Source organism: Natator depressus, chromosome 5, assembly GCF_965152275.1.
Source record: "Natator depressus isolate rNatDep1 chromosome 5, rNatDep2.hap1, whole genome shotgun sequence".
NCBI lineage: Eukaryota > Metazoa > Chordata > Testudines > Cheloniidae > Natator > Natator depressus.
Genome location: NC_134238.1, coordinates 20,043,503 through 20,061,870, shown reverse-complemented (window position 1 = coordinate 20,061,870; position 18,368 = coordinate 20,043,503). Strand labels below are relative to the sequence as shown.

At 37.8% G+C, this 18,368-nt stretch overlaps 1 protein-coding gene across 2 annotated transcripts in view; it reads right to left on the bottom strand.

Moving 5' to 3' along the window:
- Nucleotides 1–1,344: 1,344 nt before the first annotated feature.
- Nucleotides 1,345–18,368, bottom strand: part of WDR7 (WD repeat domain 7) — a 346,874-nt gene continuing 329,850 nt past the window's right edge. For both annotated transcript variants that reach the window (XM_074952395.1, XM_074952396.1), the window contains 2 exons: nt 11,134–11,238; nt 1,345–4,484 (listed from right to left, as the gene is read on the bottom strand). In XM_074952395.1, the coding sequence (XP_074808496.1) occupies nt 4,281–4,484; nt 11,134–11,238 (309 nt within the window). In that variant the 3' untranslated portion in view covers nt 1,345–4,280. The remainder of the gene's footprint in view (nt 4,485–11,133; nt 11,239–18,368) is intronic.

The window sequence follows — 18,368 nt, the reverse complement described above, 5'->3', positions numbered from 1 at the left end:
AAGTAATTCGTTGATTTGTAAAGTAGTTTTGGTGTAAAACATGTGCAAAAGAAATTTTAACCATTCTATATGGTGCACATGATATATAAAACCAGATATTAAATTACCCAAGAAAGAAAATATTACATTGCCACATAAATGACAAATATTGATCATTTTGCATCAAAATGAAATCATGCCAAATCATAAATAATAAAAGTGCTTGAATATAGGTATATAGCAGGCAGTAAGCAGATTTACCACATAATTAAAGTGCTTAAGGCAAAACACAGACTTCTGGTATTTTCTAATTTCTAGTAAATCAGGGTGAGCTGGTAAATTCTGAGATCACTTAATTTAAAAGTATATTTACAAGTTAAATCTAACTGTAGTCTCTATTCTGTAAAGTAAACAGCAAGGAAACAGTGAGCATCTAATTTTTGAAATTCTTCTGGCTTTTCTTTTTGACCTTTGGTATTTGTATGTATCGACGCTTTCTCTAAACCATTGTACAAAAACACCTTGAAGTGTCAAGCTTTAAAAATGAGTCTTCGTTTCTCTTTCTCCTGTGCAGCTTGGATTATCTTGGCCTTGTCAAAATACATTCTCTAGTTAGAGGTTGAAAATATTTCCCTCCTGGCTCCTAAGTATTGATTTTTCAACACTCAACTCTGTCTGTCAGCTGAAGAGGTGAAAGGTGAAAGTTCATCCAGCACTGCCTGGCTTTACCTTCCTATTAATGTCATGCCCTTTCCACATTTGATCAGTTTATGTGATCACCAACAAACTGTTATTAAGCATATTTTACCTATGAGAAAATATTTAAGTCATCAATGATTTTAACACATATACACACCTTGAAAATTCAGGACTCAAATATGTTGCAACCAACTCCTTTTGTTTTTATCTATTTTTTTAAAGTCTTGTTATGTAAATGATTGACTCAATTCAAACTGTACTATCTTATCTGAACACTAAGAGAAAGATTACATTTACTGCTTATGCTGTAAACCTTTTTAAGCAATAATGATCAATTTTGTTATTCTTGCTCAAACGCAATCATGCTTTTTCTTACTGGGGGGATGCAAATTCAAATCCAAACAAAGTATTACATTAAACAAATTTAATAATCTCAGCTCAGTTCCCAGTGGACAGTAGTCCATGTCAGAAAATCTCGATGCATAATTTGGTTCCATTACTCTCCCTCTTAAGAGAGATCTAGGACTTGAATAACCAGAAGAGTGCATAGCTTTACCCACGCTACAGAGGATGTTGCTGAGGTTCTGGAAGATCATCACCATCTTTAACTGGTTGACTCACACTGTTCTCATAGACAGAAAAGATAATAGCTTTCCCTCAGCACTTTCCGACTTCTTTTTTGTTAAGGAGGCCTTGAGTCTCTTGAACATGAATCTTCATCCAACTTAGTGAAATGTAACCTTATTCAAATAAATGTGAGAATTTATTTCTGTGCATAAGAAAAATAAAAATGAATGTCAAGTAAGTAATGGAACTAAGGATGCATTTGTGTGTGATCACATCACAGTTAGGATGATAATATAGGAACAATATCCTTCAATACTGTTCAGTTTTATTTCACAAACATATGTACATAGCATTAATACATACAGTAGCAATTAAGTGGAATCAAGAAATTTCTTGAGAGGCAAACATTTTCATCATTTAACATTCACAGTGACTTCAATCATTACAACATTTTCATACAGTTATCTCATCATGTCATCTTTAGCTTGTAAACCGCCAATAAAGCCACATACATCTCCACATTTACAAGGACAAGTCCAAATACAGTACTAACAAATCAATAAAATACTAAAAGCTTACACTGGAATGACAACACAAATTTTACTGCAGTGCTGAGAAATCTAATCTGTGTTGAAATTTGGGAGTAGGGTTAACAAAGTCACTGAAATGGAGATTTGTGTTTAACTAATGTGCAAATATTAGTTAAGCAGTTAGATAATCTATTTCCTCCCACTAAGCATTACTGCATTTTCTAGCCAAGTAACACTAACTCCACATTAGATTGCAATCCTGACTGTTGCTTTAGATGTGTTGTATAAAACATTTGCAGAAGTTGTCATAATCTTCTGAAAATTTTGCTAATTTAGCTTTTGCTACATTTAACTATTTTTCAGTACTGGAAGTAGATTGCCCTCTTTCTTTTACAATTTTTTTGTAATCCATTAAATTTTTAGTTTAAAGCAAACTTTTAATTACACATGCAATGCAAGATATTTTACTGTATACTAAAGAAAATCTTCTTTAGCATACCCATTGCTACTGTGTTTCCATTTAGATTTTAAAAATAAACATATATGTACTTGAAAAATATTATAACAAGTAAATATGACTTTGGAATGCCTATAGAAGAATGAATAAAATGTACCTTTTAATTTTCCTCATATGCCTATACTTAAATGTAGCACTATAGCATTTGATTCTACAGACAAATATTGTATATGCTGTATAATTCTTTGCTTCTCGTCATGGAGACCTACATATATCTCTTTATAAATACAATGTACATGCATGTTGTATAAGTTTACTTTAAGGAAAAGCATCAAAAATTCTACTACAGAATTTTACTACCACTATATACTACAGCCTTGCCATAGTTAGAAAGAATAAGATTTACAGCAATATGAGATAAACATTCCTAATGGTCTTAATTTCTTACTTTGTTTGTAAAAACTATAGTAAACAACAGATATGTTGATTCTGGACTGTAGATCCTACTTTCATGTATAGTGTACTATACAGACTGCCTCTAGAAAACAATGCATTTGAAATTTAGAAGCCATTATTTTCTTTGTTCATTTTTTCTCATTCTATTGGATTTTATGGCAAGTACCACCTTTAACTTTATGTCATCATTTAATGTGAGCCTTCTCTCTTCTCTGAGTTTTCTAGACAAAAATGGCAAAGAAAATAAAAGCTATACAAACACTTATATCAATATGTTTAAATAAAATAGTATTTTATGGATTTTTTTTTTACTTTGAGCATAAACCAGCACATTTTTCACATTATTTGATATTTCACAAAATGAGATATGTAAGAAAGAGGGAAAATGTGAACAATTACAGCTTACATTACAGAAGAATTCTCTTACTGGGGAAAATGTTTAAATATATTGGATTCAAATAACAACTAACTCACCTTTTACATATTTTCCATAATTTTTGAGTTGCTAAATATCAGTGATATCTGTGTTTCCATCAAGCGCACTTGCATTCCTACTCCTCAGTCCTTCAATGAAGCCAAACTGAGTTTGTGACACTGCAATAGTTTATACAGCAACAGGATGTGATGGCATAAATGCAGGATTCTCATTTTCCTGCAAGTTCCAGCACAAGTGGGAAAGAGAAAGGTCTTTTTAAAATATAAATATCTGCAGTAGAAGCAAAGGGAATACAGAAAAAACACAACTTTGTGCATAAGTATTCTTTTTTTCAGGTTTCATTTCCCCTCTTTAAGAGATTCTTGGTATTTACATGTGGACGGCTCATTCTTTCTTCCAGGTCACAAAAACAATGACCTAGTATGCCACAACTTCCAATTCAAGCAAGAACTTAAACTTTATGAGAGGAAAAAGGCTTCTTCAAAATGAGAACAATGGCTACTCTTTTCCTGAAAACCTAATTCCTCATATACTTTCTCATGAATCCCATTACAGTTATCCCCAAGAAGCTAACTGCTAAACCTTATGAAACCTCACCCAATGATCACCCCATAGTCACTAGAAGAAAGTTCATGTAAACATAGAACCTTTTTGGTAAACAGTAAGCTTCTTTAAGAACCTCAAAAGGAAAATAATATTTATAATTAGGACTGCTCTGCATTATTTCCATTTAAAATGTAAAAGTGACTTGATTCAGCCCAACTTCAGAGGTTGGGGTATGATTCCTGAAAATACTGATCTAGTCAAGGAGTGCAACCTCAGTGATGTTGATTTTTTTCAGCTTCTGTTGCACCAAGCAACAAGAGCTTTCCCAATAGCCATCTTCGTCCCTCTTATCAACGGCAAGGAAAAACTACATGGTGATAGAATAACCACACTTGGTTGAGCTGGTGGACATACCTCTGAATCAATAGCTGGCAGAAGCAAGATTCTGCTCTAGGGAACCATGCAGAAATGTTGCAGTCTGGCTGGTCCCATTGGATGATTTATATAGGCACTGGTGTGGGTAATCCAGTGTTACAAAAGAACAGAGAAAGAGAGAATTACAGGGAATTTTACAACAAAAAATATATTTCTAGCAACAGAGAGCCTGACTCTAGACCATAAATCGATGTTCTTTGCCATCATGTGCCATAAGAATAACATTGCGATTGGAAGTCCAGATCAGCCGTGCCAATTTGAGTGCATTGTGTGAACCTGGTGAGGCAGGCTGGACAGGAGGCACCTGGTATGTTTTAATACAACGGAGCTGAGGTGCAGAATTCAGCATTCCAATACTTCCCAAAAGAGAGGTGTTCATCTGCAGTAATAGAAAAAGAAAGAGTCAACACTGAAACCAAAGGGTTTCTTGTGAAGAATAATTTAATGTGAAACAAAGCCTTTCCTCTTTGATATTTGCAGAAAACTTTTAATAAGACCTCCCAGTACCAGCTAAATGGCTGCCCTCTCTAATGACCTTCAATTAAAATTTTATTTAGTTCACCAAAAACCACTGTTTTAAACTAAAGAGATGCTGAGAATCTAAGCAGTATGTTTGCAAATGCTTAATTAACTCTATACACAACTCTGCAAAATGAAACTAGTTGTGCTAAATTTAGTAGTGCATATATTACTGCTTTCCTTTTTTCTACCGATCTGTAGACTTTACATTGGTATAAAGATAAGAACATAAGAACGGCCATACTGGGTCAGACCAAAGGTCCATCCAGCCGAGTATCCTGCAGTGGCCAATGCCAGGTACCCCAGAGGGAGTGAACCTAACAGGTAATGATCTAGTGATCTCTCTCCTGCCATCCATCTCCACCCTCTGACAAACAGAGGATAGGGACATCCTGGCTACATTATCTTAAACGACACTTTTACAGCCAGATTTTAAAATGTTCTCCTCCCTTTTTTCCCTGCAAGACATGATGAAAATGATTTTTTTTTAAATTGGACTAAATGGAGAAATAAAGTACAGCCAAGTTTCTGGCTTTTGCAAGTTACACTCTTTTGCAAGGCATGGAAACTCAGTGAAGTTTAGAAACAGAATTAGTGGTAAAGAAATTAATTCCAGTCTCATCATTTGCCTTTTTAAAATTCCATTTTCCTTTGATTCTATCTACTTCAAATTAAATAGTGAGATCTGAACCAACATATTAGCTTAAACCTATAATGAAGTCTATCACTTTAATATATTAAAAAGTATCACCTACAACTTCTTTATATTCATTTAAACAATAGCATTTCAGAACTGAAGTAAGTAATCAAAAATTATAAATTATAACTGTTATATTTCTTCTGGAATATATATTGAAACATGTTAGAATCACAAAAATTAGAGATGGAAAAGACTTTTTGGATGCTGGAGTATATCTGCACGACAGAACAAGAGTGGTCCCAATGGCATAACAGAGAACTCATGGCGGACACGTGAATTTCCAGACGACTGGAGAAGGGCAAACATAATACACCCATCTTTAAAAAGGGGAACAAAGAGGGCCCAGGGAATTACAGACCAGTAAACCTAATTTAGTTACTTGGAAAAATACTGGAACAATTGATAAACAATCAATTTGTAAGCATCTGTAGGATAATATGGTTATAGGAAATAGTAAACATGGATTTGTCAAGAACAAATCATGCTGAGCCAATCTAATTTTCTTCTTTGACAGGGTTACTGGCCTAGTGGATGGGGGGAATTAGTGGATGTGATATATTTTGACTTTAGTAAGGCTTTTGACACAGTCCCACATGACATTCTCATAAGCAAACTAGGGAAATGTGGTCTAGATGAAATTACTAATATGGTGGGTGCACAGGTGGTTGAAAGACTATACTCAAAGAGTAGTTATCAAACAGGGAGAGCCTATCTCTAATGGGGTCCCAGAGGGGTCAGTCCTGGGTCCAGTACTAGTCAATATTTTCATTAATGATTTGGATAATGGAGCGGAGAATGTGCTTATAAAATTTGTGGATGACACCAAGCCAGGAGGGATCACAAGCACTTGGAGGCCAGGTTTAGAATTCAAAACAACCTTGACAAATCAGAGAATGAGAGAGTTGTCTGAAATCAACAAGATGACATTCAGTAAAGTGCAAAGTACTTCACTTAGGAAGGAAAAATCAAATGCACAGCTACAAAATGGGGACAAGCTGGCTGGGAGGTAGTACTGCTGAAAAGGATCTCAGAGTTATAGTGGATCACAATCTGAACATGAGTCAATAATGTGATGCAGTTGCAAAAAAGGCTAATATTATTCTGGTATGTATTATCAGGAGTGTCATCTGTAAGACATGGGATGTAACTGTCCTGCTCTAATTGGCACTGGTGAGGCCTGAACTGGAATACTGTATCCAATTCTGGGCATCACACTTTAGGAAAGAGATGAATAAATTGGAGGAGAACAACAAAAATGATGAAAGGTTTAGAAAACCTGACATATGAGAAAAGCTTTTTAAAAAAGCCTGGGTTTGTTAGGCTTGAGAAAAGAAGATTATGGTGGGAGAGGGATCTGATAGTCTTCAGATATGTTAAAAGCTATTATAAAGAGGACGGTGATCAACTGTTCCCCATGTCCATTCAAGGTAGGACAAGACGTAATGGGCTTAATCTGCAGCAAGGGAGATATTAGGAAAAACCTTCTAACTCTAAAAGTAGTTGAGCTCTGGAACAGGTTTCCAGGGAGGTTGTGGAATTCCCACAATTAGAGATTTTTAAAAACAGACTGGACACACACCTGTTAGGGATGGTCTAGGTTTACTTGGTCCTGCCTCAGTGCAGGCAGGCTGGACTTGATGGCCTCTCAAGGTGTCCTCCAGCCCTACATTTCTATGATTCTGTGATAATCTTTTAAAAAACAACAACAAAAGCTTCACCCTCTTTCTGCTATTTATATCAACAAAATATTAAGAGATGAAACCTTTAAACATATTTGTTGATCTATATTCTTTGAAAAATTGTCCAATATTTTTGAATTATATTTTGTTATATGTTTTAAAAACAAGAAAAACTCCCTCAAAAACTTCCATTCTATTAAATGCTCCAATACTCTTGAAAGCCTCCCCATATACAAATGTATTAGGATGCTAGGATTTCTATACAATAGGTAGATGATGGTCCAGCTGTATACCTAAGACTGGGCACTTGAAACCTGGGCAAATCTTAGGACATTTAAGATGTGTTATTGCTGACACCATGTTCTGAATTCTGATCAGTACAAAATATAAGCCATTACTTTTTCTAGCCCTTCTCAGCAGCAGAATGGTGTCAGAGAGTGTAAATCATGGCATCTCTAGCAGGGAGCATGCAAGCACCACTGACATTTTCACAATTTAAATCATCTTGAGTAATAACCCTTTTAAGATGACTAATGTTACTGATTTTCCTGCATTAATAATAGTACCGAATAGAACACAGAGGGGAAAAAAATCACTAGTGCACCAGGTCACATTTTAAAACTAAATGCATAGGTACATTTAACTCTTTATGTAAAAGCCAGCTTAACATGAATAGATTTATACACAGTAAAATCTGGCAATTCACATTTTTAAACCTGTGCCTGAATATGAAGTTTTTTTAAGTGAGGTCCCTTTTCTATGATTCTATGTAAAAGATCAAAATCAATAAGCCTGACTGCTTTCCCAGGTAGTTAAACTAAGTATATGTACTGAAGGTTGAACATTTTTACTGTTCTTATTCACTATTTCAGAAAGCACAATATATGATGGATAATAATTCAGCACTTTTTATGGCATGTACAGTATTACTGAATGGCATACAGAAAATTGTGGAAGATTAAAAAAAAGCATTAACTAACATCCGCAGGCATACTGGGTCCAGTCTTGCAGTCTTACTGCTGGCAAAACTCCCACTGTCTTTGATGGGTATTGTGCCTGCATGAACTGCAGAATCAAGCCCACTTGTTTTTCAGATAACTATTATTTAAGTATATAATTTAAAAACACTTTTACATCCTTCGGCCATTTGAGTTGGTTTTCCTATTTAAATGCATATGTTTTAAAACTCTTAATGACATGTAAGGTAAAGGTGAATGTTAATTGCTTAAAAATATGAACGGAAACTAAACGTAAAGCAATAAATACCCCAATACATTAATGCCAATATCTTTTTCTTTAGAATTCAATATGAATTGATTACACATGAAAGTGAGGGACAGGTTATGCATAAATGAGGGTAGTGCTGTACACACTTCCCCATCCAGCTTTGCCAACAAACCTTCACCCTGACTTGCTATTTCCTTTCTGTTGTCTCTTGGGTTCTGCCAATCATGCTACACTGAGTGCTGATGTTTTGCTATGATCAAAGGGGAACTAAATGGCAACTACTAAAATCCTTTATACTGGTGACCTGAAATAGAATTGGAACTCTGAGCTCCAGAGGAAAAAAGGGACAGAGCTATCCAAATGTACCCTATCACATAGCCCAGTTGCAAAGTCTTCTAAGGAAAAGAAAAAAAAAAGTCTAAAGATCCAACTCTGCATATGGATCTGTTCTTGTTCCCTTTGCAGGATAAAAAACCATAAGAAAGAAAAATATTGTTCAAACTATTAATTTAAACTCAAAAGGATAGGAATGTTGTTATCCTGCTTTTTATAAAGTGCACAGTTCACTTTTCGTACTATATAATATAAATATATATTAACAACAATAAGAATTTTGATTAAAATACTTAGATCAAATTCTCAAGCCTTAGCATAAAAATTCATTTAAAGGAAATAAAAACAAACAAACGAAAAACCACAAACACCTGCTTAGAGGGTCTACTCACTAAGTGCAGGGCAGGCTCTTATTTGGTCAACCATCAATGTACCCTTACATCTACAAGGCATCAATACAAGTTATAGAAGTATGGGTATTTGATTAAGAATATAGTGTTATTCCATGAAGTTCCAAACGTATGAATGTTCTGGAGTTACCTAGAGGTTACACATTTTTAGTGTGCACATGAACAACAAAAAACACAGTGCAGTAACTCCTCGCTTAACATTGTAGTTATGTTCCTGAAAAATGCTACTTTAAGCAAAGCGATGTTATGTGAATCCAATTTCCCCATAAGAATTAATGTAAATAGGGGGTTAGGTTCCAGGGAACTTTTTTTTTGCCAGACAAAAGACTATACACACACACACACAGAGAAACAATTTAATACTGTACACAGCAATGATGATTGTGAAGCTTGGTTAAGGGGGTGGAGTCAGAGGATGGGATATTTCCCAGGGAATGCCTTACTGCTAAATGATGAACTAGCACTCAACTGAGCCCTCATGGGTTAATGCATTGTTGTTAATGTAACCTCACACTCTACAAGGCAGCATGAATGGAGGGAGGGGAGACTGCATAGCAGAGAGAGAAGAAACACACACCCTGTGTGTGTGAGAAAGAGAGAGAGAGAGACGCACATTGCCCCCTTAAGTACGTTAACCCCACTCTAAGTACACTGTCTTTTTAAGTAGATCAGCAAGTTGAGACAGCAGCTGCTGCCAGGAAGCTCCCCCCATCCTGAGTCGTGTTGTGTCCCCCCCCCCCCCCGCACTGTGGAGATGGGGTAAAGGAGCAGGGGGCAGGAGCAGCAGGAGGGGGACACCCTGACGTTAGCACCTCTCCCCCTCCACCCCGCACAGCAAGCAGGAGGCTCCCGGGAGCAGCTCCAAGGCAGAGGGCAGGAGCAACACAGGGCGGTGGGGGGAGGGACAGCTGAACTTCCGGCAATTGATAGCCTGCTGGGCGGCTGTCGCACAGGGAACTTAGAGGAGTTGATAGGGGGGCTGCTGGTCCACCCTGGTTCCAAGCCCCCACCAGCTAGCTCCAACGGGCTGCTCTTCCTGCAAGCAGTGGACAAAGCAGGCGGCTGCCAAACAATGTTATAAGGGAGCATTGAGCAACTTTAAACTAGCATGTTCCCTAATTGATCAGCAACGTAACAATGAAACAACATTAACTGGGACAACTTTAAGTGAGGAGTTACTGTAAAACTCACCTTACATTTAAAAATAGTACTACAAAGGTATATTATTATTTATGTAGGAGCATTGGTAATCACAGATATCATCACAGATATAAAATGCAAACAGAGGAGGGTGGTCTAATGGATAGGGTGCTAGCTTCCTGGAACTCAGGGATCCAGGTTCAATTCAATGCCATGCCACACCCTTCCTGTTTCCTTGGTAAAGTTGTGTGGTCTCTCTGTGCCTCAGTTCTCCATTTGTAAAGTAAATGGAACTAATAGTACTTTCCTCTTTCACAAGTATGTTGTGGGGAGATATATATATTAAAAAACTGTGAGATGCTCAGATAATACTACGGTAATGGGCAATATATCAGCACCTAAGATAGACAGAGGTCCATATTGCAAGGACCTTATCTGTTTATACATATATATTTATTCAATAGATACATTTATACAATTTATAATCTATTTATACAGATAACATGAGTGAATACATTTGTCAAAATGTTACCCTAAGTAACTAAGGAGTCTAAGTCTAATGTTTAAGTGATTTAGGCACTCAGGAACCTAAATCCCATTGATTTTCAATGGTACTTAAATTGCTAAGGGCCTATGTCACTTTTGAAAATGTTACCCTTTATCAACATGCCTGTGTGAGAGCATCACAGACAGCATGTGAAAAAGAACTAGTGGGGCAATAAAATAGGGGGAAGCAAGAGAAAAATCAGTGGGGAGATATAGTTCTGTATATGGATTCTCCAAAATGAGAGCATTTATGTTCTGGTTTCAGCTTTAAGTTTTGGAATTTCCTGATTTTTGGGATGGTTGTTATTTCAGCCATAATGATACATTATTTTTTCCTTTGTCAGAGGTTACACTAGTACTGAATAACATTTTTTAAAAAGACCCAAAAAGTTGACTGTACAAATGCCAAAAACTCAGCCCCATTTACAATACTAGCATCGCGTACATATCTTCGCCTTTTGTGTATATTCTTACCTGCCAAAAGGAGATGTGACTGTCTGTGTTGGAATATGTGGCAAGGTACCGTCCATCAGGAGCGAAAGCCACAGCAGTTATTGGCCCTTTATGGCCATGGATAGTCTAACAAAGAGGAAAACATGTAGTTTAGAAGATTAATTACTCAGCACCATTATGGTGCCACACAGACACAAACTGAACACAAAGCTAACAGAGTGTGTATCTATAGAAATGACTTATAGATATAGGTCATAACTGTCAGTTAAAACTAAGTATAGTGAAGAGATCATAGTCTGGCAAACTGAAAACCAAATATAATTTCATTATTTCATAAATGAGAGGGAATTCAGTATTAGCGTAAGGCAGAACTAGGACAGCCTTGGAGGCAGAAGGCCTCTCTCTCTCTCTGTGTTCTCAGAACAGCTGCAGCATGTACAGCAGCAGCTGAAGCTTCCCCATGCCCCATTGTTATACATCAGTCCTAAACTAGGTACAACAGTAATACAGTCTCTATGCCATCCTTGCCTTCTCTACGGAGACTGTTAATTATGCCAATCGTGGTGGTTTTGCATACAAGTAAGTGAACATTTGTCCATTTTCAGGGATTCTGAAGAAATGTTCTGATCGAATAGTAGAAAAAGGTTCAGACTTTCAAAATTACGACCTTAACTAGAAGAAAAGGGAATTATTCTTCTCTTGGCTATTTGTAGTAATAGTGCTAAACTCTTGGTTTAAAATGTCAGGCATGAGATTCAGAAGCTGACTGTCCAGAAACCTTTGGTGGAACAATTTCAAGCATTTACTTGTCAACCTTCATCTGCTGCGAAGGTGATTAGACCTATACCTGTTACCTATATCCTATCCTGTTACCTATATCCCGTCTACAGCTTTATAGTCACATGATCAGTGGTTCTTTCTTGTTACTCAGCTTCCAAATTTCATGCCTTATGTTTGAAATCTTGGAGAATTTTTCACCTATATCTTGTATATCTTTGGAGAATGCTAAATTCCAATGAATCTGCAGGTAATATTTTTGCATAGCTCCCCAACATTCTCTTCCCCTCTGTATAAATATGTAGTATGAAGGATACAGCATCTTTTTGTGGCAGCTGGTGTGGAGAAATAATGTGCATTCCCACAGCTATTCAGTGACAATGTCTCCTGCCTATTGCCAGGGGTTCCAGTTGCTGTGTAATGTCAAATTAGGAATTAGATGATAGCAAATTAGGACCACCATTTCCAGTACTACAATCACAGACCCCATCCTGCTTGATTATTATATGTGGACACTAGACTCAGGGCTATGACCTTTGGAGAGGCCCAGAGCATATTGAATACATTTCCTGTTGTCCTAACAATGATTTTTTACAAGTTGACTGACATTCTGCCAGCTGGTATACACCTTCAAAGGCGGTGTGGGGGAGGGAAGTCTCTCTCACTGGGTTTCATTTCTATTAGCCGCAGAAAAAAGAACCACCATATGCAGTTTTCTCTCACTTAAAGAAACGGCAAATGGGACATTGGGGAGATAAGAGTCAATCAAGAAGCTTTCTCAAATAGGGTTAGGGTTGTTAAATGATTCTCATGTAATCCCAATAGGAGCCCCTCTCTCCCCACACCCCCCGTCTTTCATGATTAGAAGTTAACCTCTTTCTCCCTGATCCTTAACGACATGTACTCTTTAAAAGCCAAACCAAACCATGCCTTTGACCATGACTGGTGCTTATATTTTTTTTCCTATCTTGGGCTGCTGGAGGTAGTTATCACTGCTCTTCAGAGGACCAGAGAACTTCAGGAGTGGAGAGGCCCATAGTAAGATGTTGGTAGGTTATTTGCATGAGATCTCCTCTTGGTGCAGTTTTTTTTCTTTGACTTCTGTGTAGCAGAACTGACCTTTCCTCTACCTGCTCTGGAGTCAGTATCCATGAATGGCTTTTGACAATTTATATGGCTCAAAAAGCTTCATAGATAAGATAAGATAGACTAGAAGTCTATGTTTATCTGCCATAATTAAACAAATGTAAATCAGAGGACGCAGAAAGAAAAAAATAATTTAAAATAAAATGAAATAATTAAATTACTGGACCAGATAGAGTCTTTGCACAACATTAACATGACACATTTTTACAGTAGGAGTTTATCATCCCATGGTAGCAGTAACTCAAGGAAAGAACATCTGACATGATATATTTAAATCTGAAATGTCACCATAAAATTCACTATAACCATTACCATGACAGCAATCAATATTTTTGAAGCTTACAGACAGTAAGCACACTCCATTCTCTGTTATATGAAACAAGAAAGGTGCTATTTGGAGGAACACGTGATAACATTACAATAACAAATGAGAAAAATGCTCAAGACTAAATTTTCAAACAAGCCCCAGAAACTACACCGACAAAGTTTGACAGCGTGCCACTTTGTACACAGAAAAACCTTCACTTGCACTCAGAATGGGTATTCCTGCTATTACAATACATGTTTTGCTTTGGCACCTATGTGCTTACTTGAATACCCAAAAGGCACAGGTACATTTTTAGAAATCACTCCTTCTCAGCAGGTCTCCCATCAGCAAATGAAAATGTATTTGCAGGTTACTGCAAAGGAAAATCTCCATCCTAACAAGTATACAAAAGAGGTTGATTTCAGAGCCAACAAATCATAGAATCACAGATATACAGGGCTGGAAGGATCCTCAAGAGGTCCTCTGATCCAGCCTCCTATGCTGAGGCAGGACAAAGTACTCCTAGACGATTCTTGACAGGTATTACAAATCATCCACATTCTCTACAAGCAAGTCTTGTCCCCTAACTACTTTCCCACACAATAAGCCTAGATCCTCTGCAGGAGGAGAAAGATACTGGGGCCAGTGCAATTTAGTAATGTCTGAAATTCTCGAAACCTACCTCTCCACTTTATTCACATACCAAGAGGAGAGGAAAATAATCAGGAAAACAGAGACAGAATCGGGGACGGGAGGAGTGTGTGTGTGTGGGAGCAAACGGAACACATTCTCAATTTGTAACAACTTAAATGTTCTTAACGCAATTGTTTTCGGGGACCAGAATTTAGAGCCTCAAGGGCCACAGGGTGGACACCGCTGCATTAGACCTGATCTGAGCCTATTTTCCTTGCACATTTAAAACTCCCAGTGACATCACTGAGCATTTTGGATGCTCAAGGGGTGCAGGATCAAGCACAGGACAAAAAGGTTCTATAAGAATGAAAAGAACTACATAAGAGCAAGGTATTAATTATTATTATTAAGCACTGTGTCTCCAAGTGTTAAATCTCCTAAACTTCGGCCAGAAAAGGACACCCCTGCCCTCTCTCTGTCTCAAATTCAGCAAAGCAATACCAGAGTCCCAACAAGGAATCTATTTTTGTGTAAATTTGTATTTAGGCCATTTTCATATCTAATTGTCCCAAAGACCAGGAGAGATCATTTGAAGCCTCTACAGTCTGTTATGTACATTCTTGTTTACAAAAATGTTGAAACCCATCAAATATCCAGAGAGAGCACCAAAACCATTCGAGTCAATGAGTAAATGTAAACTTAGGTATGTGCTTTTCAGTCAACATTTCTGTTTTAAATATTTTGACAATTTCTTTTCAACTGCTTCAATCTCTCAGCCTATAAAATTGAATTAAATCAGTTTAGAAACAAATCCCTTGCCAACTTGCAGTTTTTAAATCAGATCAAAGCCATTTGTCAGGTATCTTAACAAAATATGGCTTTAATTGAATTGCTTTTTAAAGTATAATACTTAGGTTAAAAAAATCAGCTTTAAACTGAATGTCTAAAATATTTACTTGGGAGTTTATTGTTAAGTGGGAGTAATAATTCTTTTATGGGCAAACTAACCTGTCAAACTAAGTTGTTTTTATTACGTAAATACTTGCATGGCCTGAACTTTGTTCTACTTGGCTACCTTCCAATAATACAATTTGATATTTTTAATATCTTTTATATTTTTAGTAAAAAATTCTTTTTGCGACTACAGACTAACACGGCTGTTACTCTGAAACCTATATTTTTAGTGAATTTAGTGCTCATACTAAAAAAAAAATCTACAAATAATGGAAAATGCATATTTAATTAAGTCTTAAAATACATAGGATTTTATATTAGAATTTCAAGTTTCTAATATTTAAAAAGGTATTTAGGCTTAAAAAGTAAAAAAGACTTATGACTGCCAAAAACTACAGTACACATCTCCCAACAAAGCACGTACTTGGCATGTTTTATCACCACTTGCCCTTCTGAAAATGGGAAAGCTCTTGGGACGCACAGGCTTGCAGCACTGTTCCTTTCCCACTGATCGACATAATCATTTATGTCCAAACTTGATTAAATTAGCAGCATGCAATTAAAATCTTTTGGACCACTGCCATAAAAAATGTTAATTAAAAGTTCAAACCTTTTGTAGTAGATGAAATGTAAAGGAATTATTTAAAAGGCATAATACTCAACCCCTAGTGGTACATAACATTTTTTCACATATACTTTAAACCAGCGGTTGTCAAACTTTAGCAACCCGAGGACCCCCATTTTGATTTAAATTTTTTTGCGGACCCCAAAGCTCCCCACTCAGTACAAGGCCCTGCCTCCACTCCACCCCTTCCCCCAAAGGTCCACCCCTCCCCTCCCCTGTCTCTTTCTGCCCCCTCCCCTGAGCACGCTCCATCCCCGCTCCTCCCCCTCCCTCTCAGTGCCTCCTGCACACTGGGGAACAGTTGTTCAGTGGCATGCAGAAGGCACTGGGAGGGAGGGGGTGGAGTTGAGAGAGGGAGGGGGATGAGTTGATCAGTTGGGCCAGCGGACGCCCTGGAGTACCCTCAGGTCCACGGACCACAGTTTGAGAAATGCTGCTTTAAACTATAATCTGTAATCCGCACAGCAGTAGATATACAATTCACAAACAGTTGTAATGAAATATATTTCCTGTAAACCCATACAACCAAAGATCTTTCCAAGTCTGGACTCCTAACTTGGGCAAAACTCAAATGGACTTCAACATTACAATCACATCCATCATCATCTTCTAGCTAAAGTAAAAACCTATATGCAATTTTTATGTGCATAAGACCCAGAGTCAGGAGCCTTGGATTCTACTCCTGTCCCTGCCACTGACTTGCTGTGTGATCTTCAGCAAGACACAACTCTCCATATCTCAGATTCCCCATCTGTAAATTTGGGGTCATGATGCTTATTCATCTTTGTAAAACACTTTGAAATGTATGTATAAGTATTATTTTAAATTTAAAATAGTAGCACTATCTTTCACTTGAATTAAAAGTTAAATACTTTTTGTGTAGCTTTACTTGGGCAAAATTCACAGTGGGGTATTACTTAATATTTACATTAAGGCAGTGCCTGGAGTTCAAAGCAGAACTGGGGCTCCTTTGTGCTTGATGTTGCACTCTACCTGAAGATCTCACAATCTGAGAAGGCAAGTGACATCAAAATACTTGGCAAGGCGGATACAGTTTTTAAATATATCTATACACAACTGCAATTTTTTTCTGATAATTATGAATACTTAAATCATTAAAAATTTACTGATTTCTTATAGGCATCACTGCAAAGTTATTCTTAAGGCGAGATCTGCAGTACAGAATAGTAGCATTATGCATCAATTAGGGGAGGACATTGCACACTCAAGAGCAGGATGGAAGCAGTCATGAAAACGTTTGCCTGAGAAGCTGACAAAGGGTCAGACAAGATGGGCACTGCTGGTAGACGGTAGGAGATTAAACTGGCACAGTAAGAGACAAGAGTAGTCAAATAAAGAGGGGCAGAATTGTGAAGGGTCTTGAAAGGTAGGACAAGAAGTTTGAACTTGGTTCGGTGAAACAAGGGCAGCCAGTGAGAGAAAAAGTTAATACTAGATAGAACCTCAAAGATACGAACACCAGAATTACGGACTGACCGGTTCACCGGACACCATGTGAAACCGGGAGTAACCAATCAGGCAGCAGCGGAGACAAAAAAAAAGCAAAAGCAAACACTGTACAGTACTGTGCCTGTATTGCATCTTAAAGGCAGGCACATCTGGGCTGCTTCCCCCCCGCCCCCCCACGGCACCCACTTACGTCTAGGAGTGAAGACGCTTGGACTGCCAGCCCAGGGCAGCTGGCGGAGCAGGAGCAGCACTGGGGTCTGCACTGCTTTCACTCCTGCCTCCCTCCCCCGTCCCGGGGGTGTGGGGAAACACTATTTTCACCCACCTTCCCCCGGCTGGGAGGGGGACAAGGTTGCAGTCTGACCCAGGGAAAGAAGCTGACTGCAATTAAGCTGCTGGCACTGAGGAGGGAGTTCAGCTGCTGCTGGAACCTGGCTTGGAGCATCAGCTGCTGGGACTGGAGCCTGAACTGCACGTTGTTCACGGTTACGAACATTTCAGAGTCAGGGACAACCTCCATTCCTGAGGTGTCCGTAACTCTGAGGTTCTACCGTATGATCAAAGCAACCTGTAAGGAAGATGATCTTAGCAGTTGCTTTTGTATGGGCAGAATGGAGTGATGGTTCAGGGATCCTGGAGAAGAGGTTACAATATGTCAGGTGAGAGATTCTGGATTAAAGTTTGCCCATCTAGACAGAAAAAAAGGACATATTTTAGAAATATTAGGGAAGATACAGCCTGAGTATACAGGGCAAGAGAGGATGGTGCTGATGATGGCTCCCAAGTTGCAGCCCCAAGAAACTTCTTCATGTTTGGATGCCTAAACTGATGCAACTAAACCAATATTCAGAAGTGCTGTGCCCAAGTACCTACAGATCTTAATGACTTCAGTGGGAGCTGTAGATGATCAGGGCTTCTGAAAGTCAGGCCACTAAAGGCCTGACCGTGCATCATGTAAATAAATGGGAGTTTGCCACTGACTTCAATAAACTCAGGCTCAAGCCATTAGGTGGTTAAAAACAGATTTATTTCCTGAGTTTAGGAAAACCTGTTTGAAAAATTTGGCATAAGTGCCGAAACAACTTAATTTTGAAAATATCTTTTTGCTATTATCGTGCAATAAAAAATACTTAGAATTAGAAACGCATAACCGTTTAAACTATTTTCTGAAAAATATGCACAGTATAATTATTGTTTCTGCACTGAGAGCCTCTGTGCTGTATCAGGCTAAAACTTGGCATTAAATGGCTACGTTATAATCTTCCTATTGAGAACTGGGTTTGTAACATTATAACTTGAATTACAATAGGAAGATGCACCCTATAATTGATGGTGGGAAAGTAC